The sequence below is a fragment of the Colletotrichum costaricense genome, assembly GCF_030867565.1.
Source record: "Colletotrichum costaricense strain IMI 309622 chromosome Unknown Scaffold_11.1, whole genome shotgun sequence".
In the NCBI taxonomy this organism is placed as follows: domain Eukaryota; kingdom Fungi; phylum Ascomycota; class Sordariomycetes; order Glomerellales; family Glomerellaceae; genus Colletotrichum; species Colletotrichum costaricense.
The window spans coordinates 1,217,495-1,241,395 of NW_026848240.1; the positions used below are offsets into that span (position 1 = coordinate 1,217,495).

A 23,901-nucleotide genomic window follows, 5' to 3' on the forward strand; every position below is an offset into this window, starting at 1 on the left:
CACAAAACTTGGTCCAGTGGACGGGAGATCGGGTGACGGAATGGGAGCTCGGATGGAAGTTTTCAGAGGCACAGAGCAAGCAAAGTTGTGAGTACACACGCCGCGCCGTGCGAGTGTCGCTCCAAGTGGTCGACTCCGCCGTGGAATCGTCCTGTGTGCAAGGTGCGTGCTGTCACCGGTACGGAGTACGGAGTACGGACTGAACGGAACCAAGGTGTTGGTGCTCTAATTTAGTTTGGTAGTTCTTGTGATGGCTCCACTTGGACTGGAGGATGGTCAGAGCCAGAGTCAGTCGGACACGAGAAGTCTGCGTTGTCCTTTTTTTTTCTTGAACTTGGCCCGTTCTTTGTCGAACGAATCCGCCTACCAACTGAAATGCTGACTGCTGGCTGCTGGCTGCTATGATTTTGGAGGAAAAGGTAGATGGGTATCGAGAAAGTGCGGTATTTTGCCGAGACAAGATAATTTGGAATGCTGGCTAACGAGGCGGGTGCAATTTGGAAGATGTTACTGGATGCTCAATTTGCGGGTGAAAGTCTGTCCAACGGACGATTCGATCTAGCAGCCGTCGTTTCGGAACTTTAGATTCCAGATGATGGGAGGTAATTGGATATCGGTAAGTATGATCGAATTGCCAACTCGCCGAGTAAATCCTAATGCGCTGTTTCAACGTCTTTGGGCTTGGCTTGCAAAACACGGGGCGGACGGGGGCCGGCGTGTCTCCCGCGCGCGACGGAATGTTGTCTCTGCTAGTCTGTCTGGTCTAGAAGTCTCTTAGTTTACTCTAGTCGTTTGTTGTGGATTCAGGCAAGACGGCCACGGCGTTGTTGGGCTGATGTTGGAGCGGACGGGAGAGACAGCGGGAGCCCCCTCGATGTGCGGATAGCGCTGCGCCCAGAAAGAAAGACAAGGGCGAGGCGAGACGTGGAAGCGCCAGTGTGCAATTGAGGCTTGTCAAATGACCTGATGTGCCGGACGTGTCTTGATTTGGCGTCGAGTCCGTGATTTAGAGTTTCAACCCACTGGGACCTTCCCGCTCGTCGGATAGGTAGTCTGACGGCTTGCCGAGCTGAAGACGAGATGAGATGCTAGATGAGTGACCTGTGTAGGTTTCGTACCTGGCACAGAACGGAGCGCAGTATTTGCGTGGTCAGGTACGTATGATACTCCGTACGAAAAAATGGTGCAATGTAGACGCAGTAGCTGTAGAGCCGAGTACCTTCAAGTAATCGTCATGTAAGCTGGCAGCTGGTCTGTTCGGGTTGCACAAGGCAAAGTTATCGTTACACCGCGATAGGTCGCCCTGTCTGCCTTGCCTTAGCGTGTCTGCGACTGTGACGCGATTCTTACATTCCTTCTGCCAACGTCTGCGCCTGGATTGGCATGGAAGCGAGAAAAGGACGGCGGGGGAGGGGAAAGGGAAGAGACGAAGAAGAAATGGTCGAAGCAGCGGGGTTGGATCCCTTGAACGAGGAGAAAGCAAGACTCAGGAGATGGGTCCAAAAGAAAATGTGTGTGTGTGTGTGTAAGCTTCCGTGTGGATGTCCCATCGAGGGAGGGCACACCGACTGCGGTGCCCAAGCAACTAACATCATCTGAAGGAAGGTGTGACCCAACACGTGTGTCTCAATTGGCATCAAGCATCGGGACCACCTCCGAGAAGGCGACTGAGCGATGTGGTTTGACACACTCCACGTGACTGTGAGCGGTTGGAGGAAAGAGATAGGACCGGGAAGGAAGCGACTGAGGCGGGCGGTCGAATTAGATGGGTGAATATCTACTTACCCGAATACTTTGATCTTGACGTCAAGGACGGGAATGGAAGGTCCCGCCTCGATACCTAACCTTACCCCAGGTAGGTAGGTAGGTAGCTTAACAAGGCAGGTATAAAGGTACTCTGGTTAGGTCCTCTGAGGAAGGGGTCAAGAAGGATGGCGTTGGGGACCAGGAGGGCGATGCGGAGCCGGAGATTGTGGTGGAGGTGGGCAAAGGAGACAAGAGGAAGAAGGAGGCGACAACGACCTGACACGGGCAGTAGCGATGCCAGATTCTTTCCTCCCGTCACCAAGGCAAGGTACGGGTATCTGATCGGGCTCAGACTTCACACGCAGCAGATGCTGGAGCTGGAGCCCAAGGTAAGCTGGAGCTGGACCTCCACTAGTGACTGGACGTGGGCGCCGGAGCGGTGACGGACAAGAGAAGACTGCGACGGCGACTGCGACGGACTGCAACTTCGGGTGAAAGTGGTCCTTGCTGCGTGCGCATGTCACGCCAGGCGAACTCTAAGTCGGGGGTCGGGGGGTGAGCTTAATTCGACAACTCGGGACCCTTGGAGGCGCGTGTTTGGGAATGCGCGGTCAGGTAATTGTTCGTGTCGTTCTTTGTCAACCAGGAAGCAAGATGATGATGGATTATCATGGAAAATCACCTGAGGGAGTCCCACGCGCAGGTAAGATCAGGATGGAATGGATGGCATGTAGGTGGGCAGGTTGTCAAGAAAGCAGAAACCCGCACGTTCTCGAGAAGGAGACATCGAACAAGTGGACTGTCTTTGTGGCACAGCAGGAGAATCACACCCAATGCATTTTCCCAAATTGTGCGGTCACGAGTGGTGGACCCATGGGGACCAGCAAGACGCGGCAAGGTGAAGAAGCACCAGCCTCCAGGAAGGTACCTTAGGTAGAGAATGGAAGAACCTGAGGGTATCTGCAAGAAAAAGAAAGCATAGCAAGAAGGAGGGAACATGAGCGAGGCAGGAATGTTGGACAAGGAAGGGACTCTTGAGTCTTGCCAAGTTAATGGCTGCCAGAGCTTGTTGAACGACGAAGGGGGATACCTTTCGAGGCCGATCTTTACCCTTGGTGTTCCCCCTCCTTCCTTCGTGTAGGTACGAAGTCGCCAAGTACCTTATTCGATGGTGCCCCCCTTCCCCATCTTGCCCATGTCGAACTTGTCACTAGGTATATCTCGCTAGCGTGGCTTCCCAACTGTGCCCCCTCCCTCTTTCCCCGCCACCAACGACCTGCATCCACCTGCCTACTGTAATCTGTTAGTGTGCCAGTCTGTAGACATGGGTTTTCTGAGGCAGACCTTTCCCCATTCGCTCGCACATGCATTTCTCCCTGGTCCAATGTTGCAAATCCAACCAACCGATCAATGCTGCAGCAAGCGGGCAACTTGCAAGTCTGCGGCGCTGCGCCCAGCAACAATTGTGAAATGGGTATTTGCCGCTTTGCAGCTCGTTCGCAGCTCACCAGCTCCCCAGTATTCGTTTCTGTCCTTACAGCTTTCCCAGTGCCCACTTCAACTTTCCTCCACCTCACCGCATCCCTCGCCCGCCCGCCCCACGCTCTTCCTGCCTGCCCGACCCTGGCCTGACCTTTCAGGTTCTATGACCTGACCGCCGTCCATGAAGTTCACGGGAGGGAATCGTGGCATGCATGGTACCTTGGTCTTCCATTACCACCTACATGTTTTCTTTTGCCTCTTCTTACCTCGATTCTCAATAAAGTGTACGATTCTCCAAAAGATACGACGTGGGGAGGGGTTGCCGATCCCTCATGCACCAAAATATTTACGGATACCGACCTGGAAGACGGGCAGACAAGCGCCCAATGTCCGTACGGATCCCGACGGAGTAAAAAAGGGTCTGGCAAGTTGCAACCACAATTATTATCACCTGCAGCACATCTTTTCTCTTTCTCATGCAAGATTAGAGCAGTTCAGAAATGCCTTATCCTGGTCGACGGATGGTATCCGTACTTCATTTCCAGTTCCAGCACGCTGCAGTTGGGCAATAATTACATTCTTTCCCAGCTTGCAGTGCTTGCTTCATCTTCCATGCTGTTCCTGGATCCTCATATCTTTCTTTGTCTCTCATCTATCCGCGGCCATAGTCCTTAACCCTTGCTGATCTGAGGCGTCTGCCAGGTGCCACTTTCGCCATCGTGGACATCATCACCTTCATCACTCAGACCATGTTCATGACCCTGACCTTGACCTTGATCACTTCGGCAAAGCCGCGCAACCAACAGAAGCGGTACCAACGGTCTGGTCGCTATCCGCGCCGGCAACGGCACCGGTTCTAGCACCAGCAGCTCCCAACATGCTGATCGACATCATCGAGATGCCATCAACCGGCGTTCGGATGGGCACCCACCCTTCGGACAAACCCCGGAGCCCCATGGCTTGCCATTACGATTCCATCAGACTACGTCTGGCACGTCCACAAAGGCGTAGATGTTGACAGGTTTCCAACTCCCAACTTATCTTATGCTGCAACACCCATCCAGATAATTGGTGCGAGGATAGGTAGTGCCATCCTCACCACCGTGACTGACACCGCTCTTTCTTCTTTGACATCTTTCAACTAGGAGGAGAAGGAAGACTATGAATTGCCTGCCCCGAGTATACCTCCCATAAGATACCCAAGATATTGACAAGGACACCTCAACTACCAGTCGGTCCTGCCTGTCATCTGTTGCCGCCTTCCGATACTTCAAAGTGGAAGAATAAGGCAGTAAACTAGGTGATCAAGTATTCCGTACTTTCCTCACTCCAAGTTATGTAAGGTGAGGTAAAGTGAGGTAAGGTACCTATCTTCCAAGGTCTCCCTGCGGCCGTGCCTTGGGTTCCATGATCCCCACCCGGTCAACCTGCCTTATGGGTCCCGGTAACGGTGCCTGCCCGCACCCCCCCTCGTCCATGTCTCTCATCCACTCCCACGCCGAAAGGTACCTTAGCACGCTTAGGTATGGAGACTCCAGTCTGTACGGATGCTCTGGACATTTGAACTTCTCGTTCAGATCGGCCGCGTTCTGGGCCCCTCCCCCCCCCTCCCCTCCGAACTTGCCCTGCCTCGAGCCGCACAATTGCTTCTTCCCGCCGCTGCGTCGCTACTGCCACTCCTGCGTCGCACCCATTCCCTCTTTTGTCTCGCGCTGCTTACATTCGGTCTGCTTATCCACCACCCACGCGAAGCCAACCGTCAACCCACCATTGGCCCTTGCACCCCTTCCGTCTTAGACATGCAGAAACATGCAGAATGCCACTCCAGTTTCTCCTCACGGATGGCCTCGTTTTTGTTCTTCTCTTCCTCCACTTTTCACTTCCTCTCACGTTCTGCGGTAGCGGCAGCGGCAGCGGGATCCTCTACTTGCCTCACTCGCCATGCCATGCTCTCCTCTTTCGTTGTCGTGTCTTGCCCCCCTCCGTCCACCAAGACTCCTCCGTCAGGCTTTTCATCATTGCCCCCTCTCCATCTCTTCTCCCACCCCCTTCAGGCTCCTCTCTACTCTGAGCTCTGAGCCCTGAGTCCTGGGATTTTGGGCTCTTCTGCTTGACCGATTCCTACGGGCGTAACGAGGCAAGGGACTCGCACTACGACTGAGACCGCATCTGCAGCTACTTGGAGGATTCACCACCACTCTCTCATCTTCATTTCCTCACACGCACCTCTCGCCAATATCATCGCTGTCGCCAACGCGCCATTACATGCTTGCTGCGTCCTCGGCGAGCCGTTTGCCCCCTTCGTGCCAGCCTGAGATCCGCTTTTTGGCCGTCTGCCGCTCCCCTTCCCCCGGCCTCGCCCCGTCGATGGTCACTCTCCATCCATCAGATTGATCCTCTCTCTGTCTCTCTCTTTCTCCTTGCCTTCAACCGCTTACTCCTTACCTTAGCTTCTCCTCTGGCCCTATCCGCCGTCCCTCGTGTGTTTCTGCTAGACTCGGGTCTTATCTCTTTTCTCTTTCCCCTCCCCCGTCACTTTGTTCAACTCAACCCCCTCTCCACCCGTCTCCATCTTTCAAGTTCTACTTTCCCCTGCCCAAATCCTACAAACTTTTCCTGAGTTGTGACCGGGACGTTACCTCTAGCACTTCTCTAGCTCCATCAACGCCAACGCCAACGCTTGCCCTCTCTCAACGTCTCAACTCTCGACTCCTCGTAAATCCCTCCTTGGCCTGGCCAGCATCACCAAGCTTGCCTTCTTCCACAAAGACCCACTTGGTCTGCTTCGAAATGGTTTGCTGAACTACTATCACCACCGGTCCTCACTCCAACATCAAAGTCTCGATATTCTACCGTAACACTCGCTCCAAACGACAAGCTCAACCGTTTTGGCCTGCTGTTTCAACTTGGCACGATATAACTCACGACCATCCACGAATAGGCACCATCTTAATTGAGTTCATGCTTCGGGCTACGCCACTATTTTCAACATGCCTCTCGATATCAACTCGTTACTCAACCCCGAGAAGGCCGTCAACCGGGAGACGGAGGCTCTCATGATGTTCACGGGCATATTTGATGAATTCAGAAAGACTTTTCCACGGCACAGTCAGAGAGAAGGCGAGTTGGCGTACATGGCAGACGTCACGATGCATGTTTTCGATGCCTTTAAGAAGTTCACCGACGACTACCTGACGAAAGAGCGCTTGGAATCGACCGGTCACAATCTCGTAGACCAGGCCTACCGCGCTAATGGGTTCAACGACATGGGCATTCTGGAATTCGCAAAAACTCAACACAAAATGCTAAAGTGCGTACAAGTACTTTTCTATCTTTCTGGCCGTGGGAGGTGCACACTGCTGACGGCGTTTTAGCAATATGAAGGAAGAAATCAACAGCAGTGCGGGCAATCTGAAGACCATCAGAGATCGTGCAGCTCCACCACACCAAAACAGATATCTTCCTGAGTACAGACAACACCCTATGGCTTCAGACTCCAGCTCCAGGTCGTCATTTTCCGTTTTAGGATCAAGCTCGACAACAGGGTTCTCTGCGGTGGGATCTCAAGCATCATTTTCTGATAGCTCGCGCACCTACCATCCATCTGATGGTGACAGGCGATCAACCAGCCCGCCATCTCCACATGATGAGGACGAAGAGGAGGATGACGATGTCTTGGATGCGGACGACTCGGACGAGAGGAACCCGAATCGTGTGGATATGGACTCTCTTCGACACAGAGGTAAGGGCGAGTATAGGTGCCCTTACTGGAGGACATGTCAAAAAGGGGGTCAAAATATCAACGGGGGACCCAAGATCTTTCACCGGAACTGCATGTACAGGTATGACGGGTGGGTTCCATCTCTGAGTTCAACGCTAATAGGAGCAGGCAACACTTGCAGAAGCATTCCAAACCTCACAAGTGCCAACTACCAGGGTGTCCAAATAAAGACGGATTCGCCAGGAAGGACCAGTTAGTTCGACATCAGCAAAATGTCAAGCACGACCAGCCCTCACCGTTGCCTGGGGCCCGAAGGTAGTATTGCATCTAAGCTCATGAATTAGTCTGCAGCCGGATTGAATTCCGGACCAGCGACCGGGACAGCATCCGGGGCAGGCAGAGCGAATTCCATTTACAGCACGACATAATGATTGGGGGCAACAGCGGTTTTTTATCTCTCTGTTTCTTGCTTGGTATAAGGTACAAGCATTCCATGGCGTTGGGCTAGCACAATGTATCATTACTCTCATGTTGGGAGGGGTCAGCGACAGTCATTTTGGATTGGGACGCGCACATGATGCGCCTTGCATGGGAGAGCTGGTTGGTCAGAGCAGTCTGGTTCTTGACTACCGGGTGGTTGGCTGCTGTATGAGAGAGTACCTGAGGGTTTAGCCCACCTATGAAACATTTGCACGGAAATGCGTGCACAAAGTCTCACGGACTACGATCGATGTTGGTCGCCAAATATCATTCTGTTGGCGAAGAAACCCATGCCCGCTTATTGGACAAGTCTCTGTATCCTTGCGCTGCGCCGTCTTTCGAAGAAAACTCGGAAAGAGTCCAACAAACAGCGAACGGAGGAAACGTTCCAGTCGGCAACATCTGCAGGAGATGCCGATTGGTAATTCTTTGGGCTTTGCGGTGTGCCAGTGAAACATGGACAATCTCATGCGGGCGCCATCAAAGATGGCAGTCGAAAGGCGTTGGGCCAAGGTCGTCACGAAATAGTCTAGGTGGGTAGACATGCCTGCCGGTTAAACCTGGCAGATACTGACTCATTGGGGGAGAAATCGTCGACGTCGATATTCTGTATCTGAGCTGTAGTACCTAATTATTATCACGAGTGTTACCAGGTTTCTGGTTAGTTTCCGCTTACTACGGAAATCCTTCAAACGCTGCGAGACGGGGTTCTGGGACTGGCATGCGCAAAGCAAACAACCTTAGAAGGGAAAAGAGCGGGCGGGCGTATTCGTACTGTACTACTGCCGGCATGATGAGATGCCAGGACGTGGACCGGCAAGACGGCTCAGAACCTGGCGGAAGGGTGACTGGGACACAGTCAAAAGTAAGCGGGAGATGTGCCGTGGGCGTCAGCTTGTGTGGTGGCTCCCCTCCCCCGTTGTGAATTCTGGACCTTGCAGGCTTGGTCGCGGGAGGGGGGGAGGGAGGGGCAGGCAAGGCAGGAGAGGAAGGGCTGGCTACCTTACGGAGCAAATGCCCGTCTGTCATCAGATGTCGTGTCGTACGGGAAAAGGACGCTGGTGAAGCCTGGTGCAACAACACCTCGTGGGCAGATCGTCTCCCGAAGGAGATGTGCGAGAAAAAGACCTGGGTTCACCACAGTTTCTGAACCCTTACATACAATTGCACCTGCACTCATCTACAAGCGATTGGACACGGGACGGCGACAGAGCATCTAGGATGGGGTTGGTTTCACAAAGGCGATCGTCTCGCCTTCTGACATGCGCCTTTTTCTCGAATTGGGGGTAAAGACTGTCATGTCAGATCATTAAGGTAGGATGGAAAGGGGGTAGAGGAAATAATACGAGAACGGCAGACGCCGCAGAGAGAAAGAGGCAAATGCAGAGGGGAAAAATGGGAGGGAAGCATACCAGGCACCGGCACCAGGTCAAGAGCCAGCAGACACATAGAGTGTGAGAGTTAGTTGGTTGGAAGGAAGAGACTTTTTCTCTTGTCCTTTACACACTAGCGCGGAGAGAGAGATGATGGGTGGCGCACCGCAGCAAGACACCGCAGCAGGAAAGTGCCCAGGCTTGGCCATGGATTTTGATGGAACATGGTATGTCTAATCAGCCTGGGGACCCGTATCTCGAAAATCGGCCATACCGACTGAAGTGAATTGCTGGTAGGGATGGGTATGCAGTCGATCGAGTTCGGGGCGCGGGTGCCCCCCCCCCCCCCTTTCGCCAGAAGCGCGCCAGAGACGTGAGGAAGTTGGTTCTTGGCGGTCGCTGGAGAAGAGGTGAGTAACTGCAAGACAGCGGGAGAAGGAAACACTGACACAGAGAGATAGAGAGCAAGGGATTGCCGAACACGTCTTTTCGATTGGGAGCTACGGCAAGAATCCCGCTTCAGTAGAAAGCTGGAACATGGCGTATTTTGGGAAACACAGTCAGGCAACTAAGGTATTCACAGCTACTGCTACTCGAGTGAGGTAATTGAACCCAACACCACCCCAAAAACCAACGGTAAAAGCAACGAGAAAACGGCCAGTCCATCCGGAAGAGGAGCAATGTCCGGAAAGAGTCTTGAATTATGTGTAGGTATGCAACTCGCAAGTTTGCTATCTAGACACCCATCGCTACGACTAACCTTACTCGAGACTGCGTACGTCGAACAGATGAGCGAGTGCTCTTGTTCTAGTTTGAGGCAAGAAGTGGATGGACTACGACCTCGATTCGAGGAGAGCAGACTTCCGAGGAGGAATGGAACCCCCTCCTCGTGGGCTTTTCTTGGTCTTGGGATGGAGTTGTTGAGTATCCATCAGCGGTACGAATCGCACGACGCTGGATTCGTCGTGACCTGCGTTAGTGATATGGAGAATCTTCAAGGGTTGTCGTCCCGCCCTAGGCGTTTCCTGGCGTCTTGAGCATTTCCTCATTGCAGGCTTAAGAGTAAGGTATGGAGCACGGGGACGGGAGTAGAATTAGATAGTCAGCTGGGCTGGGTCTTGAACATTTGTCGAGATATCAATGAACCTGGTCTTCTTTTGCTGAGAAAAGAACGCTAGGCTAGGGGTTTGATGTTCTTGATGGAAGCCAAGGGTAAGGTTGTTGAGGCAGTTGAGCTGTGATTGGCCACTTGGAGAGGAACAAAGGCCGGACCAATGAGAATACACGGCACAGTTTGGCAGTCACGAACAAGGCAGGGCCATGGTGCAACACTTTCCTACGTACCTTAGTAGTGTACGGGTACCCATGGCACGCCGCACCGATGGGCAAGACCCCTGCCCGTTCTGGATATCAATCTAAGGTAGGGTCACTATCGAGTACGTGCCTCCCTGATGCTCCTCTCTTCCTTCCCCCCTGACAGTTGACCTGACCCTCCTCTTCCTTCCTCCACTCCACTCCTCTTTCCCCCATGGCCCATGGCGGCATGGCCCATGGCAGCTGCCTTACCTAAGGCAACTTCAACCCTTTGAGATCGTGGCTTCCTTGCTCGATTCCAACGACGACAAGAAAGCGGAACCGCAAGCGCAACCTGGAAAGACCCGCATCCTCGACGGCAACCACCCCCCCGGTCCCCTTCATTACTCGCTTACTGCACCCCCCTCCAAGTCCCCTCCAACACTCTCGCATCGACAAGTCACAACACCACTTCACCTCACAAGCCCAAAGCAACGACCATCCATCTCAACGTGGTTTACGCTACACTTCACTACCTACACCAGACCACGCTACTGTCTATGTGACCACGGATACCAATCTTGTCAGATCGCAGATCCCTCCGTGCCCCGGGAGCCGCCTGGTTTGGTCTCACCTCGCTCGGCGCCGCCTGCTGCCACTCCCGAGACGAATACGCCGCTTCTGTTGCGACGTTCTGCTCCTTCGTCGCCCTTTCTTTCTGTCTAACCCGAACTCTCCTGGGTTTTCGCCACCCTCTACTGATGTGATGGGATGCGAATCGACGTCGTGTCCTGGCTGTCGTGGGTATACTCACTCCCATGGTTCCAACAACGGCAGCATAGAACACACACGGCATGGCCCCGTCGAATGAATGCAAGTCGTATTACCCCGTCCTCCTGCGCTCCAGCTGCGCTGCGCCCATGACCATGTACATCTGGGATTTCCCGGGGCCCGGCCGCCTCCATTCACTCTAGATCCTCACTCCAGGGATTCAGAGTCAGGCCATTCCAGGTCACTTGATTTCCCGCACGACTCCCCCTAGGGAGAGAGAATGATGGCGAGTTTTCCTAGGAGATCCAAGTGTCAACGTCGGTCCTTCCCCGAGTGGACGGCGTGTGCCATCGGTGGTCGGTTGGACGTCGGCATCTAATCTCGTACGTGCTTGCTGCGCGGGTCCCTTGGAGTAGAACGGATATCCGCGCCTGAGCCGTGGACGACGAAGGAACGGATGGACGGAAGAAGCCACTGAGGCGTAGACGTAGGCACAGGCGTGTGTATCAAACATTCTCCCTTGTGGATATTGCGTTGCTCTTTTCTGTCTTCTTTCCGTCTTCGAGATGCTGACATGTTTATCTATATAAAGACTCGAGCCGTGCCCGAAGTGATGTGAGATCTCCCTCGTGTTAGTTACAACCAGCTCTCAGAAGCAGATTACACTACAAGAAAAACATATTATGGCCAAGTCATCGCTATTCACAGCCCCTCAGGGCACTGGCGTCAAGTCGGAAACCTACATCGTCGTTGGAGGAGGCATCTTTGGCCTCTCTACGATCATCTGGCTGCGTAAATACAAGCCTGACTGCAGTATTGTTCTCATTGACCCTACCGCCCTCGCCAACCCCAAGGCGGCGTCCCACGACATCTCCAAGATTGGCAGGAATGACTATCCAAACCTGCCTTACGCAAAGCTGGCCATCGAGGCCTTGAGGTATTGGGAGACTGACTCCTTCTGGAACCCCTTCTTCCACCAAGTCGGCATGATCCGTGCTGAACCTCACAACAACAAGGATAAGAACCACAACGACAAGGCTCAGGATGTCCATCGCGCCCTCGGCCACGAGTCTGGCGCCAGATGGATGACTCCTGACGAGGTGCGAGCCGAATGGCCTGCCTTTGCCACGGCCGACTTTGAGGGACTCGACCGGGTGAGGTATAACCCTCAGTGCGGCTGGTTCGAAGCGGCCAACTCTCTCGAAGCTGCCCGCCAGAGAGTTATCGACGAGGGAGCCAAGCTCATCACGGCCGAGGTCACGAGCTTGCTCTTCAGCAGCGAAGGAGACTGCACCGGAGTCAGGCTGGACAACGGCCACGAGGTCAAGGGCGTCGTGTTGCTCTGCACTGGTGCTCGTACCTCGTCGCTGCTCCTGGAGAGTGCCCCTGAGCGTAAGGAGCTTCATGCTGGGGATCGAGTCGTTGCTACCGGTGCCGTGAGCTTCACTACCAGCGTTCAGGGGGCGCATAAGGACAAGTTTGAGGGCATTCCCGTGCTCAAGAACCGTATTCCCTCGGTCAAAGGTGAGTCATTTGAACTGTTTCTACTAGTACAGATATTGACGAGAGACCAGGCGAGTCCATGTCCATGACTCCGGACGGAACACTCAAGTTCAACTGTGACATGGCTTTTACATATCACCAGTTTCACGCCATGACTGGCAAGACCATGTCACTCGCACCGTCGTCTCCAAGTCTCACTGAGTGGACTGAAGACGGAGTTCCCGAGCGCCTCAAGGAGCAAGCTCGCAAGACCCTCAAAGGTCTTTACGGAGACGAGATGAATGACAAGGTGATTGAAAAGTACCGTGTCTGCTGGTAAGTCTTGCCCCCCCCCCCCCCCCGTTGCTGCCATCGTATCATCCGTAAAACCTCGGCCCGAGATATGCTTACACCGCCACACGACACAACAGGGACGCGACCACGCCTGGGCACGACTTTCTTATTTCCCCTCATTCCCGCTGCAAGAACCTCTACGTCGCAACGGGCGGCTCGTTCCACGCCTGGAAGTTCTTCCCCGTCATTGGCGAGTACGTCGTCAAGATGATGCACGGCAAGCTCGAGGCCGAGTACGCCGACATGTGGGCCTGGGACCGTAAGCCTGGGGGACAGGTCGCCAACGCGACGTATGATATCGAGGGAGACTTGGGGGAGTGGATGAAGGGTGAGAAGCTCGAATGCTGAGTTCATCTCGGCTTCCACCTCATGATTTCGATTGTCTAGGGATTGAGATAGAAGAAGAGGATGATGATGACGACGACGATGATAATGATGGATACATACATGCATTGCTGGCGTTATTAGACGAGGTGCATCCTGTGCCGCGGGGTGCCCGTTGTGATGGGAATTGCATTGATAGTTATTCTTGCATCCGGCACAGGGCATTGGGATGGATACACGGCATAACGCATGCGGGCATCGTGACGATGATCATTATATCTGGAAGATATAAGCAGGTAGTGACAATGCGCGTTGTTGTTTTCTTTTGCTTTCTTTTTGCGAGGTGGCGTTGTCGAGGTGTCAGTACATGGAGGTTTGATTGACTACCTCCAGCATAAAATGGGCTTCACTGTCATCGGCATCCCGAACCGCAGATATGAAATACGTGCCGATCTGCAGTGGCCAAGATGTCGGATTTGCCGAAGGCTGGCTGGCTGGCCCAGCACGCCTAGGTTCGCATGTCTGAACCAAACATGCTTCATTCTGTCCCGGTGGCTTGGTTGGTTTCCGTTGGTCGTTGGTCGGTAGCCCAGGTACAACCTTCTTGACGTTTTGTACTCCCTTCCCTTGTACTCCCTTCCCAGAATGTCACCCGCCGTACCTTAGTGGACCGCTTAAAGACAGCTTTTTTCTTCTTTATGTTGGTGTTGGTGGGTGTTGTTTTGCAACTTGCATGGTTTTGGGGCGGGTGGAGTGTGCCGGGGTATGGGTTGCGGATTTTGGTAAACAGATCGTGTGACGGGTACCTTGGGAGGAGAGGGGAGTAGATCGACTAGAACGCTTCGCATTGTTAGGTACGGACATCATCGGGGACCATGTGATGTGGCAATTATCTGGGATAAATATTTCATCTGGGCTGCTGCGGAGGGTTCAGTCCGTTGGTCAAGGTGTAGTGCGAAGGTCGGGTTTTTGTACTGCAAAGGAATCATGTCTCAGCATACTCATTGCAGTGAAATAGATTATTGGTGTGGTTTTCTTTGGTTTATGTGGCGGTGTATCAGCTCGGGAGGAGCTTCGCGCGATACCTGAGTGATGGCCTTTTGTGATCCAAGGACGGTAGAGATAACGACCATCCCATTCTTTGATCTCGCAATTCGCGGATAGCCAGCCCCTTTGAGTTTTGATTCAATCACTTTGGGCTGAAAGCAAGCAGACAATGCCAACGTTGGGTTGGGACTTGACAGCTGCGACTAGACGCCGCGTATGAGATTTCAGTACCACTGAGATGTGACGCAGATAAGAGGAGTAAAATGCAGGGCACCCGTAAAGCGCCCATGTTGTTTTGTGGTGTTGAGCCATTGTCTTTTATAGTAACCCGCCATGTCCAAAGATATACCAATGTATATACATATCGCAATATGCAATGTCCATCTTGCTCGATTCCTCGTTCCCTCTCTTCTCGGTGCAACTGCCCCGTGACTAGCCGCACCGGCCCAATGGCTCAGGATATCCTTTTTGCAACCTCCAAGTGGTGTTTTCTGACCTTCTCTTAAGCGGGTATGGCCTCGGTTCTCCGCAAATTCTTCTCCCTTTCTCCCTTTGCGAAGGCGGCCTCTCATCCTTGCTCAACCCTCCAGCTGACCGGAGCTATTCGAACCTAACAATCGAGTAGACGTGACTTAACCTGCCATCAAGCCGCGGTCCACCAGACCCGGAACCCAACCAGCGAAAATCAACAATCCCATCGCCCAGCCTACGACGACCCGTTTACAGCCAGCTTACCCTCCGTCTTCTCAAGGTAATTGACCAGAGCCTCGATGGTGCACACCTTGAGCCCGAACCGCCTCGCAAACTCGATGCACTGCTCGCCCCTCAACATACCAGGCTCCTCGTGCACGGCCTGCCCCTCAACAGGAACACCATCATCGACAATCTCGCAAATCGCCGCCGCCTCCTTCTTGCCCGCCAACCTGCAGAAATCAACCGCGGCCTCGGTGTGGCCCCTCCGCTCGCGCACACCGCCCTCGCGCGCGCGCAGCGGCAGGACGTGGCCCGGTCTGCGGAGGTCTTGGGGGCCCGAGGCCGGGTCGGCGAGGACGCGGCAGGTCAAGGCGCGGTCGTGGGCGGAGATGCCGGTGGTGACGAGGGGATCGGCGGCGTCGACGGAGACGGCGTAGGCCGTGCCGCGGGGGTCCTCGTTTGTGGAGACCATGGGCGGGAGGTTGAGGGTTTGGAGGAGGGAGGGGGCGAGGGGGGCGCAGACGTAGCCCGAGGAGTGGCGGATCATGAAGCCCATTTGGGCTGTGGTGAGGGATTCGGCTGCGATGATGAGGTCTGCTTCGTTTTCGCGGGAGGGGTCGTCCAGGACGACGAGGAATTCTCCGTTGCCTGGGGGGTTATGGTGGCCGAGTCAGTGAACGGTGTCTATGACGCATTGAAAGGGGAGGAAACCAGTGGACGCGCAGGCGCGCGCGCGCGCGCGCAAGGCGGAAGAGGGTTTGCGGGAGGGAGGTTGAGCGGAAGTTCCGGGGTAGAAGGTTACTTACGGAATGCCTCAATGGCGTCCGGAATGGAGTCGAACTTTGACTCGTCTATTGTTGAGGAAGGCATTGCTGCGGCTGGTGTATGGAGAGGGCGGAATGGGGCGTTGTGGGAGGTGCGAAGAGGAAGAGGCGAGAGTGCGCAAGAGGTGGTGGTGGTGGTGATGGTGGTAGTTGAGGTTGCGGTCGAGGCTGAGGTCTCGCTCGTGACGGTGTGTTGTTGGAGTTGGCGGTGGTGGACGGACGGGACGGAGGGGTGAGGGGGAGGGGTTGTTGTTCAATTGAAAAGGCCGATCCCCGCGCGCGCGTGTGGAAGATGGCAGAAATTAGGTGCTAGCTTGGGGGTTCTGCGGGCAAAGTTCGGTGGTCCAGGGGCTGGAAGGCGGGTGCGGGTACGGGTCTCCTTTATCGTCTTTTTTTCTTTTCCCTTTTCTTCAGCAGGAACGCACCCGATATTCCGTCATGCGGAAGGAGTGGAGGCAAGGCAAAACGGGCGGAAGAGGATGGGGCTTCCTTTGAGTGAGTTCTGGGCCGATTCCGGTTTATTTGACCCTGGAAGTTGGCGGATGATAGGATCTGGGCCGATCTCTAAGGTGTTGTATCTCGGTGGTGTTCAAATTGTTTGTCAATGTACTCAAACTTGTATCTTCAGGATGCACTTGTTATATAACACCAGCCAAATAGTACAACGTGTTCAATAGGATATCTCAACACGCAATGTGGAGGATTGTCTTTATAAATGTGACATGTCGTCGTCGGCCGGCGCAAGGACGACAAAAAAAAAAAAAAGGTCCCGAGGATCGCTCGGCTTTGTTGGTTGACTCATGGGATTCGCCGGCCGACTTGCACACTAGACTGAACTGCGCCTGTCATCCATGTGCTTGCGTCTTGCGTGCGTGCAACTGCACTTTGGACCCCTGGACAATTGTGGTGGGATGAGGAGGGGCTCAATGCTACTGGCGCCGAATGCGCCGAGGAATCGGCTAGCGGGCATGAAATCTCGGGCGGCGGTCGGGCTTTCAGAGTTCTAGCGCGGAGCCACCATTCCTGGCACCTCGGAGAGTCTGCTCATTCATATTACCTACGGAGTACGGAGTACCTTGGTAGGAACTCGAACAGCTGAGGTGAGATGCCACGGATGCGAAGACATCCAGATGCGACCAACCGGCGCGAACCGAGATCGTAGGGATTACATAAGGTGCAGTCAGAATTACACATGAAGTGGGCGCTGACAAAGCATCCGAATAAGCACCCGCGCGCGGCCCTGTTCTAGCCAAGGCCCAAATGGTACGGTTTCCACGGTGCGGGTTCAGCCAATTTCTGGGTAGTTAAGGTATTCCAAAGTTGTGGGATTGAGCACATTTGATTCTTTGAGTGCTGTATTTGCTACAATTTCTGGTCGGTGTTTCTGCTATGCTCTAATGCACGCGAATGTCACCTGTAACGGAATGCCGCATTTGCAGATGAAGATGGGTGCAGATCAACCAGCAGGGGAAGCTGCCGGTTCAAGTGCACTCTGATTCGGTGACAGCGTCGAGGTTGCGGATAGATTCTCCAATTTCTCCAACCCCCGGCTCCCGGAGTACCCTAGCACGTCACAGCTCTCTGCTTTGTCATCAATTTTTCTCTCGAAGCTCTGGATTTCCCATCAAATCCTCACCAGCACATTCAATCCCCACACCTACGATCCGTACCCACGACCACAAATCGCCATGGCATCTTCTCGCCCGGCCACAGCCGCCTTATTGCGCGCGCTGCGGCGGACAAGCACGGCACCCCAACAATCCTCCCGCGCGGCTGCAACGTCACTCCCCCTCCGAACGGGTCCCGGGCCTGCAGCCACCACCACCGCCGCCGCCGCCGCCGCGCCGCTCCAGTTCCGCCGGCCAAGCTCAACCTCGAGCTCGACTTACTCGTCCGTCTCCCCCGAAGAAGTCGAGCACTTCAACATCCTCGCCGCCGACTGGTGGGACCCCCACGGCTCCTCGCGCCTCCTGCACCTAATGAACCCCCTCCGCCACAACTTCATCCGCGACTGCCTCGCCAGCCAACCCGACCCGTCACCCACGCCCACGCGCTTCCTCGACGTCGGCTGCGGCGGCGGCATCTTCGCCGAGAGCGCGGCCCGGCTGCCCGACACTACCAAAGTCACGGCCGTCGATCCTACGCCCGGCGTGCTCGCCATCGCAAAGGGCCACGCGCGGCGTGATCCGGCACTGCGGGGCAAGCTGGAATACAAGGCCGCCACGATCGAGACGCTTCCCGTTCCCACCAAGGCTGAGGAGTGTTACGATGTGGTGTCGGTGTTCGAGGTCGTCGAGCACGTGTCGTCGCCGGCCGAGTTCCTTGACCGGTGCGCGCCGTTTGTGAGGCCTGGCGGGTGGCTTATCGGGAGTACGATTGCGAGGACGTGGACGAGCTGGTTTACGACGAATTTGATTGCCGAGGATATCTTGGGGATTGTGCCCAAGGGCACGCACGATTGGCGCAAGTACATCAACGACGACGAGCTCAAGGGCATGTTTATGGGGAAGGGGTGGGAGATGCCGAGGGTCATGGGGGTTGTGTATGTGCCTGGTCTCGGGTGGAGGGAGGTCAAGGGCAGCGAGAAGGTTGGAAACTACTTTTTCGGTGTGAGGCGGGCGGCGTGAGATTTGTCTACACGCATGTATGAAGAAGTCGGGTGTGTAAAAGTAACTGTATAATAATGGGCACTGGTGATACCCCCTTTACCTAGAGTCGGCTGTTATGGGGCGAGTTGACCATTTCAAAAGACCGCTCCCATTGGGCAGCATGATCCAAGCACATCACTCGCTCGAACCATAAGAGTTGTGGCTGACGAGGAATCACTCAGGCTATAGGTGAGTGATGGCTGGTTGACATAAGGCGGGCTGTTGCGACCTGATTTATTGATTTGTGCTACAAGTTTGAGTTTCGATTGCTAACGCATTCGTATTCTTGAGGTGGAAGTTCGAGAACGTCAGGGAGTCTGCGGTGCATCACGAACGGCATCGTCATGTTCGCTCCAATAAGTCTCGTCCACATATCACACTGCTTTAACCTATTCCTACTACAGCCGATGTCATACGGAAGGAGTCAGACGGTACAGTTCCAATCGTAATCTAGGAGATCTGGGTCTTATAGTTGCGACTGTAACCCAGAGGAGCTATGTTTTACAGTTGAGACTCTGACCTAGGGGGGCTGGATATCACCAATGCGACTGTGGTCTTGCTTGGAGGAGCTGGATCTTACAGTCGCGACTCTAACCTACCTAAGGAGCTAGATATGCAATTGCGACCCTAAGCTGGAGGAGTCGGACCTTACAGTTGTAACTGTAAGCTACCTTACCTAAGGGACGCTGGGTCTTACAGTCGTGACTGTAAGGCAGGGGAGCTCGATCATACAGTTGCGACTGTAGTCTACCTCGGAAGAGCACGTGAGAAGCTGGACCTTAAGTATCTTGCCTTACAGTCGCGACTGTAAGCTGACCAGTCTCAATTCCCTAGTTTAAGTTTAAGTGGGTCTTGCAATCGTGAAAGCAAGTGCAGCATCTCCGTCTCTCAACATCGTATGCGTGTTGTCCCAGTAGGGTTGTCCAATCAGGTCTGGCTCAAATCAAATGAGACTGAGCTTATCTGCCGCGAACAAGCGACAGCGGAACCTCGTTTCTCTTTCTCCTAGGAGACTCAAAACAAGCCTCCCCACGCGGTTTGTGGTTTCGGGAGACTATTAACGCATAGCAGGTGGGAAGGTGGTGTCTCTTTCTCCGCGGCGCAACGAGAGCCGCCCGTTGTGGGCCCAGTCAACAGACCTGTGATTGGCCTGTTTCACTCTTATCATCCGATGGTCTCCCACCCCATTATCATGTCACTCGACTTCAAGAGCGTACAATTGCTCAATGGTAATACCTATCCGTGCCACCACAAAGTACTTTGACCCCAAACTCTCTTCGATGCAAACCGTGGAGATGCTCGATCAGATGTCATCGTCTCAGCCCTGCGGCCAATCAGCGCTCGTCGCTCTTGGGCACCTCTGGCTGGTCATCCGTCTCGCCGGAGATGCTGATCCCAGCGGATCAAGCTTGCACTGACTTCATTGTGCGCCGAGGGAGAACGCTGCGTCTTTTATCATGGCCTAATGAATCCGAAGACCTCCGATATTAGATCTTGTAGGGAGTCCTATCTGTTTTCTCGTTTTCTCTTTTTGATTCTCCTTCGCTCTCTGAGTGTACTCTTGCTGCTTATCGCATCTCGTTGGTGATTTGTGTTTTCAACATGGCGGAACGAAAGAGACTCGTTGTTGTCGGCCTGGGAATGGTCGGCATCGCCTTCATGTGAGTCCTGCGATTCATCAAATGGTGTGACCCGACTGACTAACTGTTCCAAGTGAGAAGATGCTAAAGCTGGACGCCCGCGCAAACGAGTACAGCATCACGGTGCTTGGAGAGGAACCTCACCTTGCATACAACCGCGTTGGCCTAACAAGCTTCTTTGACCACCGAAAAGTCGAGAATCTCTACCTCAACCCAGAAGAATGGGTATGTGCACGCACCCATTCATCGACTCGCTACTCTTTGCTGATTCCTTGACCAGTACCACAGCACGCCTCAGGGCTCTTTCGGGTATCACGTCAACACCAGAGTCACTGACATTGACTCCCAAACCAAAAAGGTGACCTGCTCGAATGGAGAGGTCGTACCGTACGACATTCTAGTCATCGCCACCGGCTCAGATGCCGTTCTTCCCAAGCACACACCCGGGCACGACGCAACAGGCGTATTCGTTTACCGGACGATTGACGACCTCATCAACCTCATCGCCTTCGCCGCCCAAAGGAAAGGAACCGTGGGTGCGGTTGTCGGTGGTGGTCTCCTCGGTTTGGAGGCGGCCAAGGCGATGATGGACTTGGACTGCTTCGACAAGGTGAAACTGATTGAGAGGAATCGGTGGGTTCTGAGCCGGCAACTAGACAATGACGCGGGGTCCATGGTCGTGGATCAGGTCAGGGACCTCGGCCTCGACGTGCTCCTCAGCAAGCGCGTGGGCAAGATTGAGGTGACGAGCGACAACCACGTCCAGGGCGTAGTCTTCGAAGACGGCGAGCGTATGGACTGCTCCACGATATGTTTCGCCATTGGTGTCCGGCCACGAGACGACCTAGCGCGGAGAGCAGGCATTAAATGCGCTGACCGTGGTGGCGGCATCGTTGTTGGAGACGACTTGAGCACCAGCGCACCAGATATCTACGCTATTGGGGAGTGTGCAAGCTGGCAAAGTCAGACCTTCGGTCTCATCGCTCCCGGAGTCGAAATGGCAGACGTCCTTTCGTTCAATCTCACACAAGCCAAGCTGCACCAGCCCCGGTTATTCAAGAGACCCGACCTCAGCACGAAATTGAAGCTCTTGGGTGTTGATGTTGCTAGCTTTGGCGACTTCTTCGCCGACCGAGATGGCCCGCAATATTTGCCTCCAAAGGTGGCAAGGAAGGCGAAAAAGGAAGACGAGCAAAGCACTATCAAGACCTTGACAAACGGCCTACCACCGGCCCCTGTCAAGGCACTCACATATCGCGATCCGTTCCAGAATGTGTACAAAAAGTACATTTTCACTGAGGACGGCAAGTACCTTCTGGGTGGCATGATGATCGGCGACACGAAAGACTACATCAAGTTAGTACCCATGGTCAAGAACATGAAGGAGTTGGACGTGCCGCCCAGTCAGCTCATCCTTGGTGCCAAAAAGGAGGGCGAAGACGACGGCGACGACTTGACGGACGACACTCAGATCTGCTCATGTCATAATGTGACCAAAGGCGATGTGGTCAATAACGTCAAGGATGGTACCTGCAAGACGCTCGGCGAAGTCAAGGCGTGCACCAAAGCCGGCACCGGCTGCGGTGGCTGCATGCCCCTCGTGACGACAATCTTTAACAAGACCATGTTGTCCATGGGTAACGAGGTCAAGAACTACCTGTGCGCCCACTTCAACTACTCCCGCGCCGACCTGTACAACATCATCCTCGTCAAGAAGCTGCAGACTTTTGAGGACGTCATGCGCGAGGCTGGTAACGACCGGGCCTCACTCGGCTGCGAGGCCTGCAAACCTACCATGGGCAGCATCTTTGCCTCATTATGGAACCGTCACGTCATGGACAAGCCCATGCACGGTCTCCAGGAGACCAACGACCGCTTCCTCGGCAACATCCAGCGCAACGGCACGTACAGCGTGGTTCCGCGCGTGTCGGCGGGCGAGATTACGCCCGACAAGCTCATCGCCATCGGGAACGTGGCGTCCAAGTACAAGCTGTACACGAAAATCACTGGCGGACAGCGCATCGACATGTTTGGTGCCAAGAAGCAGGACCTCTTGGATATCTGGCGGATGCTGGTCGAAGCCGGTATGGAATCCGGCCACGCGTACGCAAAGTCGCTGCGGACGGTCAAGAGTTGCGTGGGCACGACGTGGTGTCGATACGGCGTCGGCGACAGCGTGGGCATGGCGGTGCGGTTGGAGGAGCGGTACAAGAGCATTCGCGCGCCGCACAAAATCAAGGGCGGCGTCAGCGGGTGCGTCCGCGAGTGCGCCGAAGCGCAAAACAAAGAGTACGTTACCTGTAGAACCCCGAAATATGGAAACCACTAACATCGTCTCCCCAGCTTCGGCCTCATCGCCACGGACAAGGGCTTCAACATCTTCGTGGCCGGCAACGGCGGCGCCAAGCCGAAGCACTCTGAGCTGCTGGCCAAGGACGTCCCGCCCACCGAGGTCATTCCCATCATCGACCGCTACCTCATGTTCTACATCCGCACCGCCGACAGACTCCAGCGCACGGCGCGCTGGCTCGAGAACCTCCCCGGCGGCATCAAGTACCTCCAGCAAGTCGTCTTGGAGGACAAGCTCGGTATTTGCGCCTCGCTCGAGGCCCAGATGCAGGAGCTCGTCGACAGCTTCTTTGACGAGTGGGCCGAGGCCATCAAGAACCCGGCCATCGCCGCGAAATTCAAGCAGTTCGACAACACGGAGGAGACGGTCGAGAACATGGAGGTCGAGCTCGACCGCAACCAGCCAAGGCCGGTGTACTGGGCGCACGAGTCCGCCAAGGAGGACTTCAAAGGGTTGAAGGAGAGGTGGAGCAGTACGACTTGGCAGCCCATGTTGCCGGCAAGTCACTTTTTCGGCGCGGACGAGACGCCGAATGGTATCTCGGCGACGGTGAAGCGCGGGGATACGCAGCTTGCCGTGTGGCGGGTTCGGGGCCGGTATTATGCTACACAGCAGATGTGTCCTCACAAGAGGCAGTTTGTGCTGTCGGACGGGCTCATCGGCGAGGAGCCCGGCGCCGGCGCCGACGGAGACAAGTGCGAGGATGCGAAGAAGCCTGATTCTGGGTGTAACGGCGGTCACAATACCAATACCAATGGTAGCGGTGACGGCAACGAGGCGAAGCGGCCGGCGCCGTGGGTCTCTTGCCCGTATCACAAGCGCAACTTTGACCTCGCGGACGGGAGCTGCAAGAACGACGACGAGGTGAGCATCGCGACGTTCGCGGTGGAGGAGCGTGCTGGCGACGGGATGGTGTACATCAAACTGCCCCCTGTCGAGGAGCTCGACGCGGCGCTGGGCACGAAGAAGTGGATGGTGAAGAAGGGGGAGGCCGGGACGGCGCCGTTTGAGGCGCTGGATAAGAAGATCCGGTTCAAGGGACACCGGGCCAAGAGGCCTGGTGTCAAGCCGATGGGGGCTTTGGGGATGGAGAAGGCGAGGGCGATGGTTGTTGGTGGTGGTGGGGGGTGTGGGAGTGCGCCGGATTGGTGATGGAGTGTTTGGATAGAAGGATGGGAGTTGATATATTGGTTGATCAAGGTATACAGGTTGGCAAATATGAGCGATTCTGGTTTTGAAGACATACAGTGCTGTTTTAGTTACTGCCCTATGGGTTGTATAGTACTACCTTAACCATACTTTAACTAAGCAGGATACCGTAAATCGATTTGAATCTCTTGATTAAAAACTCTACTAATTCATATGAACATTATGTGCCACTTTCAAAGTCGCTGCGTCTCATAGTCAAGACCGAGCGACCTGGCGATAGGGGCCATACAAGGAAGATCCCAGGGAGTGTAGAGTCTTTCAAATCAACCGCATGCCTCCTCAACTGCGGACTGCGGCTTAGGCAGCAGCGGTGTGGGGCGTGGAAATACATAAGAATCGCGCTGCTACAGGCTCGGTTGGCTGACAGCGGTATATGAGTCTCTTGCTAAACACCATTCATCCGTGAAAGCACAAGTCCTGAACGGCCGTCCTGCAGTCCCCAGACTACCTAGTGACCAACGTAT

The 23,901-nt window shown here is 54.6% G+C and overlaps 8 protein-coding genes across 8 annotated transcripts; 7 read left to right on the forward strand and 1 right to left on the reverse strand.

The window, feature by feature from the left end:
- Positions 1-3,436: 3,436 nt before the first annotated feature.
- CCOS01_10761 (uncharacterized protein) lies at positions 3,437-4,246 on the forward strand (the record flags this gene model as incomplete). Its single annotated transcript, XM_060458915.1, has 2 exons — positions 3,437-3,807; positions 3,931-4,246. 2 exons carry the CDS (start codon positions 3,437-3,439, stop codon positions 4,244-4,246), a joined length of 687 nt encoding a protein of 228 aa, XP_060310717.1.
- Positions 4,247-6,218: 1,972 nt separating this feature from the next.
- CCOS01_10762 (uncharacterized protein) lies at positions 6,219-7,096 on the forward strand (the record flags this gene model as incomplete). The annotated part of the gene is made up of 3 exons (XM_060458916.1): positions 6,219-6,538; positions 6,603-6,970; positions 7,071-7,096. 3 exons carry the CDS (start codon positions 6,219-6,221, stop codon positions 7,094-7,096), a joined length of 714 nt encoding a protein of 237 aa, XP_060310718.1.
- Positions 7,097-10,392: 3,296 nt separating this feature from the next.
- Positions 10,393-10,821, forward strand: CCOS01_10763 (uncharacterized protein; the record flags this gene model as incomplete). Its single annotated transcript, XM_060458917.1, has 1 exon — positions 10,393-10,821. A coding segment is annotated over one exon (429 nt), but the record flags the coding sequence as incomplete, so codon positions are not given.
- A 40-nt stretch (positions 10,822-10,861) lies between these two features.
- CCOS01_10764 (uncharacterized protein) lies at positions 10,862-10,966 on the forward strand (the record flags this gene model as incomplete). Its single annotated transcript, XM_060458918.1, has 1 exon — positions 10,862-10,966. One exon carries the CDS (start codon positions 10,862-10,864, stop codon positions 10,964-10,966), a length of 105 nt encoding a protein of 34 aa, XP_060310720.1.
- A 583-nt stretch (positions 10,967-11,549) lies between these two features.
- CCOS01_10765 (FAD dependent oxidoreductase) lies at positions 11,550-13,050 on the forward strand (the record flags this gene model as incomplete). Its single annotated transcript, XM_060458919.1, has 3 exons — positions 11,550-12,390; positions 12,441-12,684; positions 12,780-13,050. 3 exons carry the CDS (start codon positions 11,550-11,552, stop codon positions 13,048-13,050), a joined length of 1,356 nt encoding a protein of 451 aa, XP_060310721.1.
- A 1,729-nt stretch (positions 13,051-14,779) lies between these two features.
- CCOS01_10766 (3,4-dihydroxy-2-butanone 4-phosphate synthase) lies at positions 14,780-15,636 on the reverse strand (the record flags this gene model as incomplete). Its single annotated transcript, XM_060458920.1, has 2 exons — positions 14,780-15,414; positions 15,573-15,636. 2 exons carry the CDS (start codon positions 15,634-15,636, stop codon positions 14,780-14,782), a joined length of 699 nt encoding a protein of 232 aa, XP_060310722.1.
- A 1,642-nt stretch (positions 15,637-17,278) lies between these two features.
- CCOS01_10767 (3-demethylubiquinone-9 3-O-methyltransferase) lies at positions 17,279-18,217 on the forward strand (the record flags this gene model as incomplete). Its single annotated transcript, XM_060458921.1, has 1 exon — positions 17,279-18,217. One exon carries the CDS (start codon positions 17,279-17,281, stop codon positions 18,215-18,217), a length of 939 nt encoding a protein of 312 aa, XP_060310723.1.
- Positions 18,218-19,840: 1,623 nt separating this feature from the next.
- On the forward strand, positions 19,841-23,380 carry CCOS01_10768 (nitrite reductase; the record flags this gene model as incomplete). Its single annotated transcript, XM_060458922.1, has 4 exons — positions 19,841-19,899; positions 19,953-20,103; positions 20,159-22,167; positions 22,222-23,380. 4 exons carry the CDS (start codon positions 19,841-19,843, stop codon positions 23,378-23,380), a joined length of 3,378 nt encoding a protein of 1,125 aa, XP_060310724.1.
- Between the last annotated feature and the right edge of the window lie 521 nt (positions 23,381-23,901).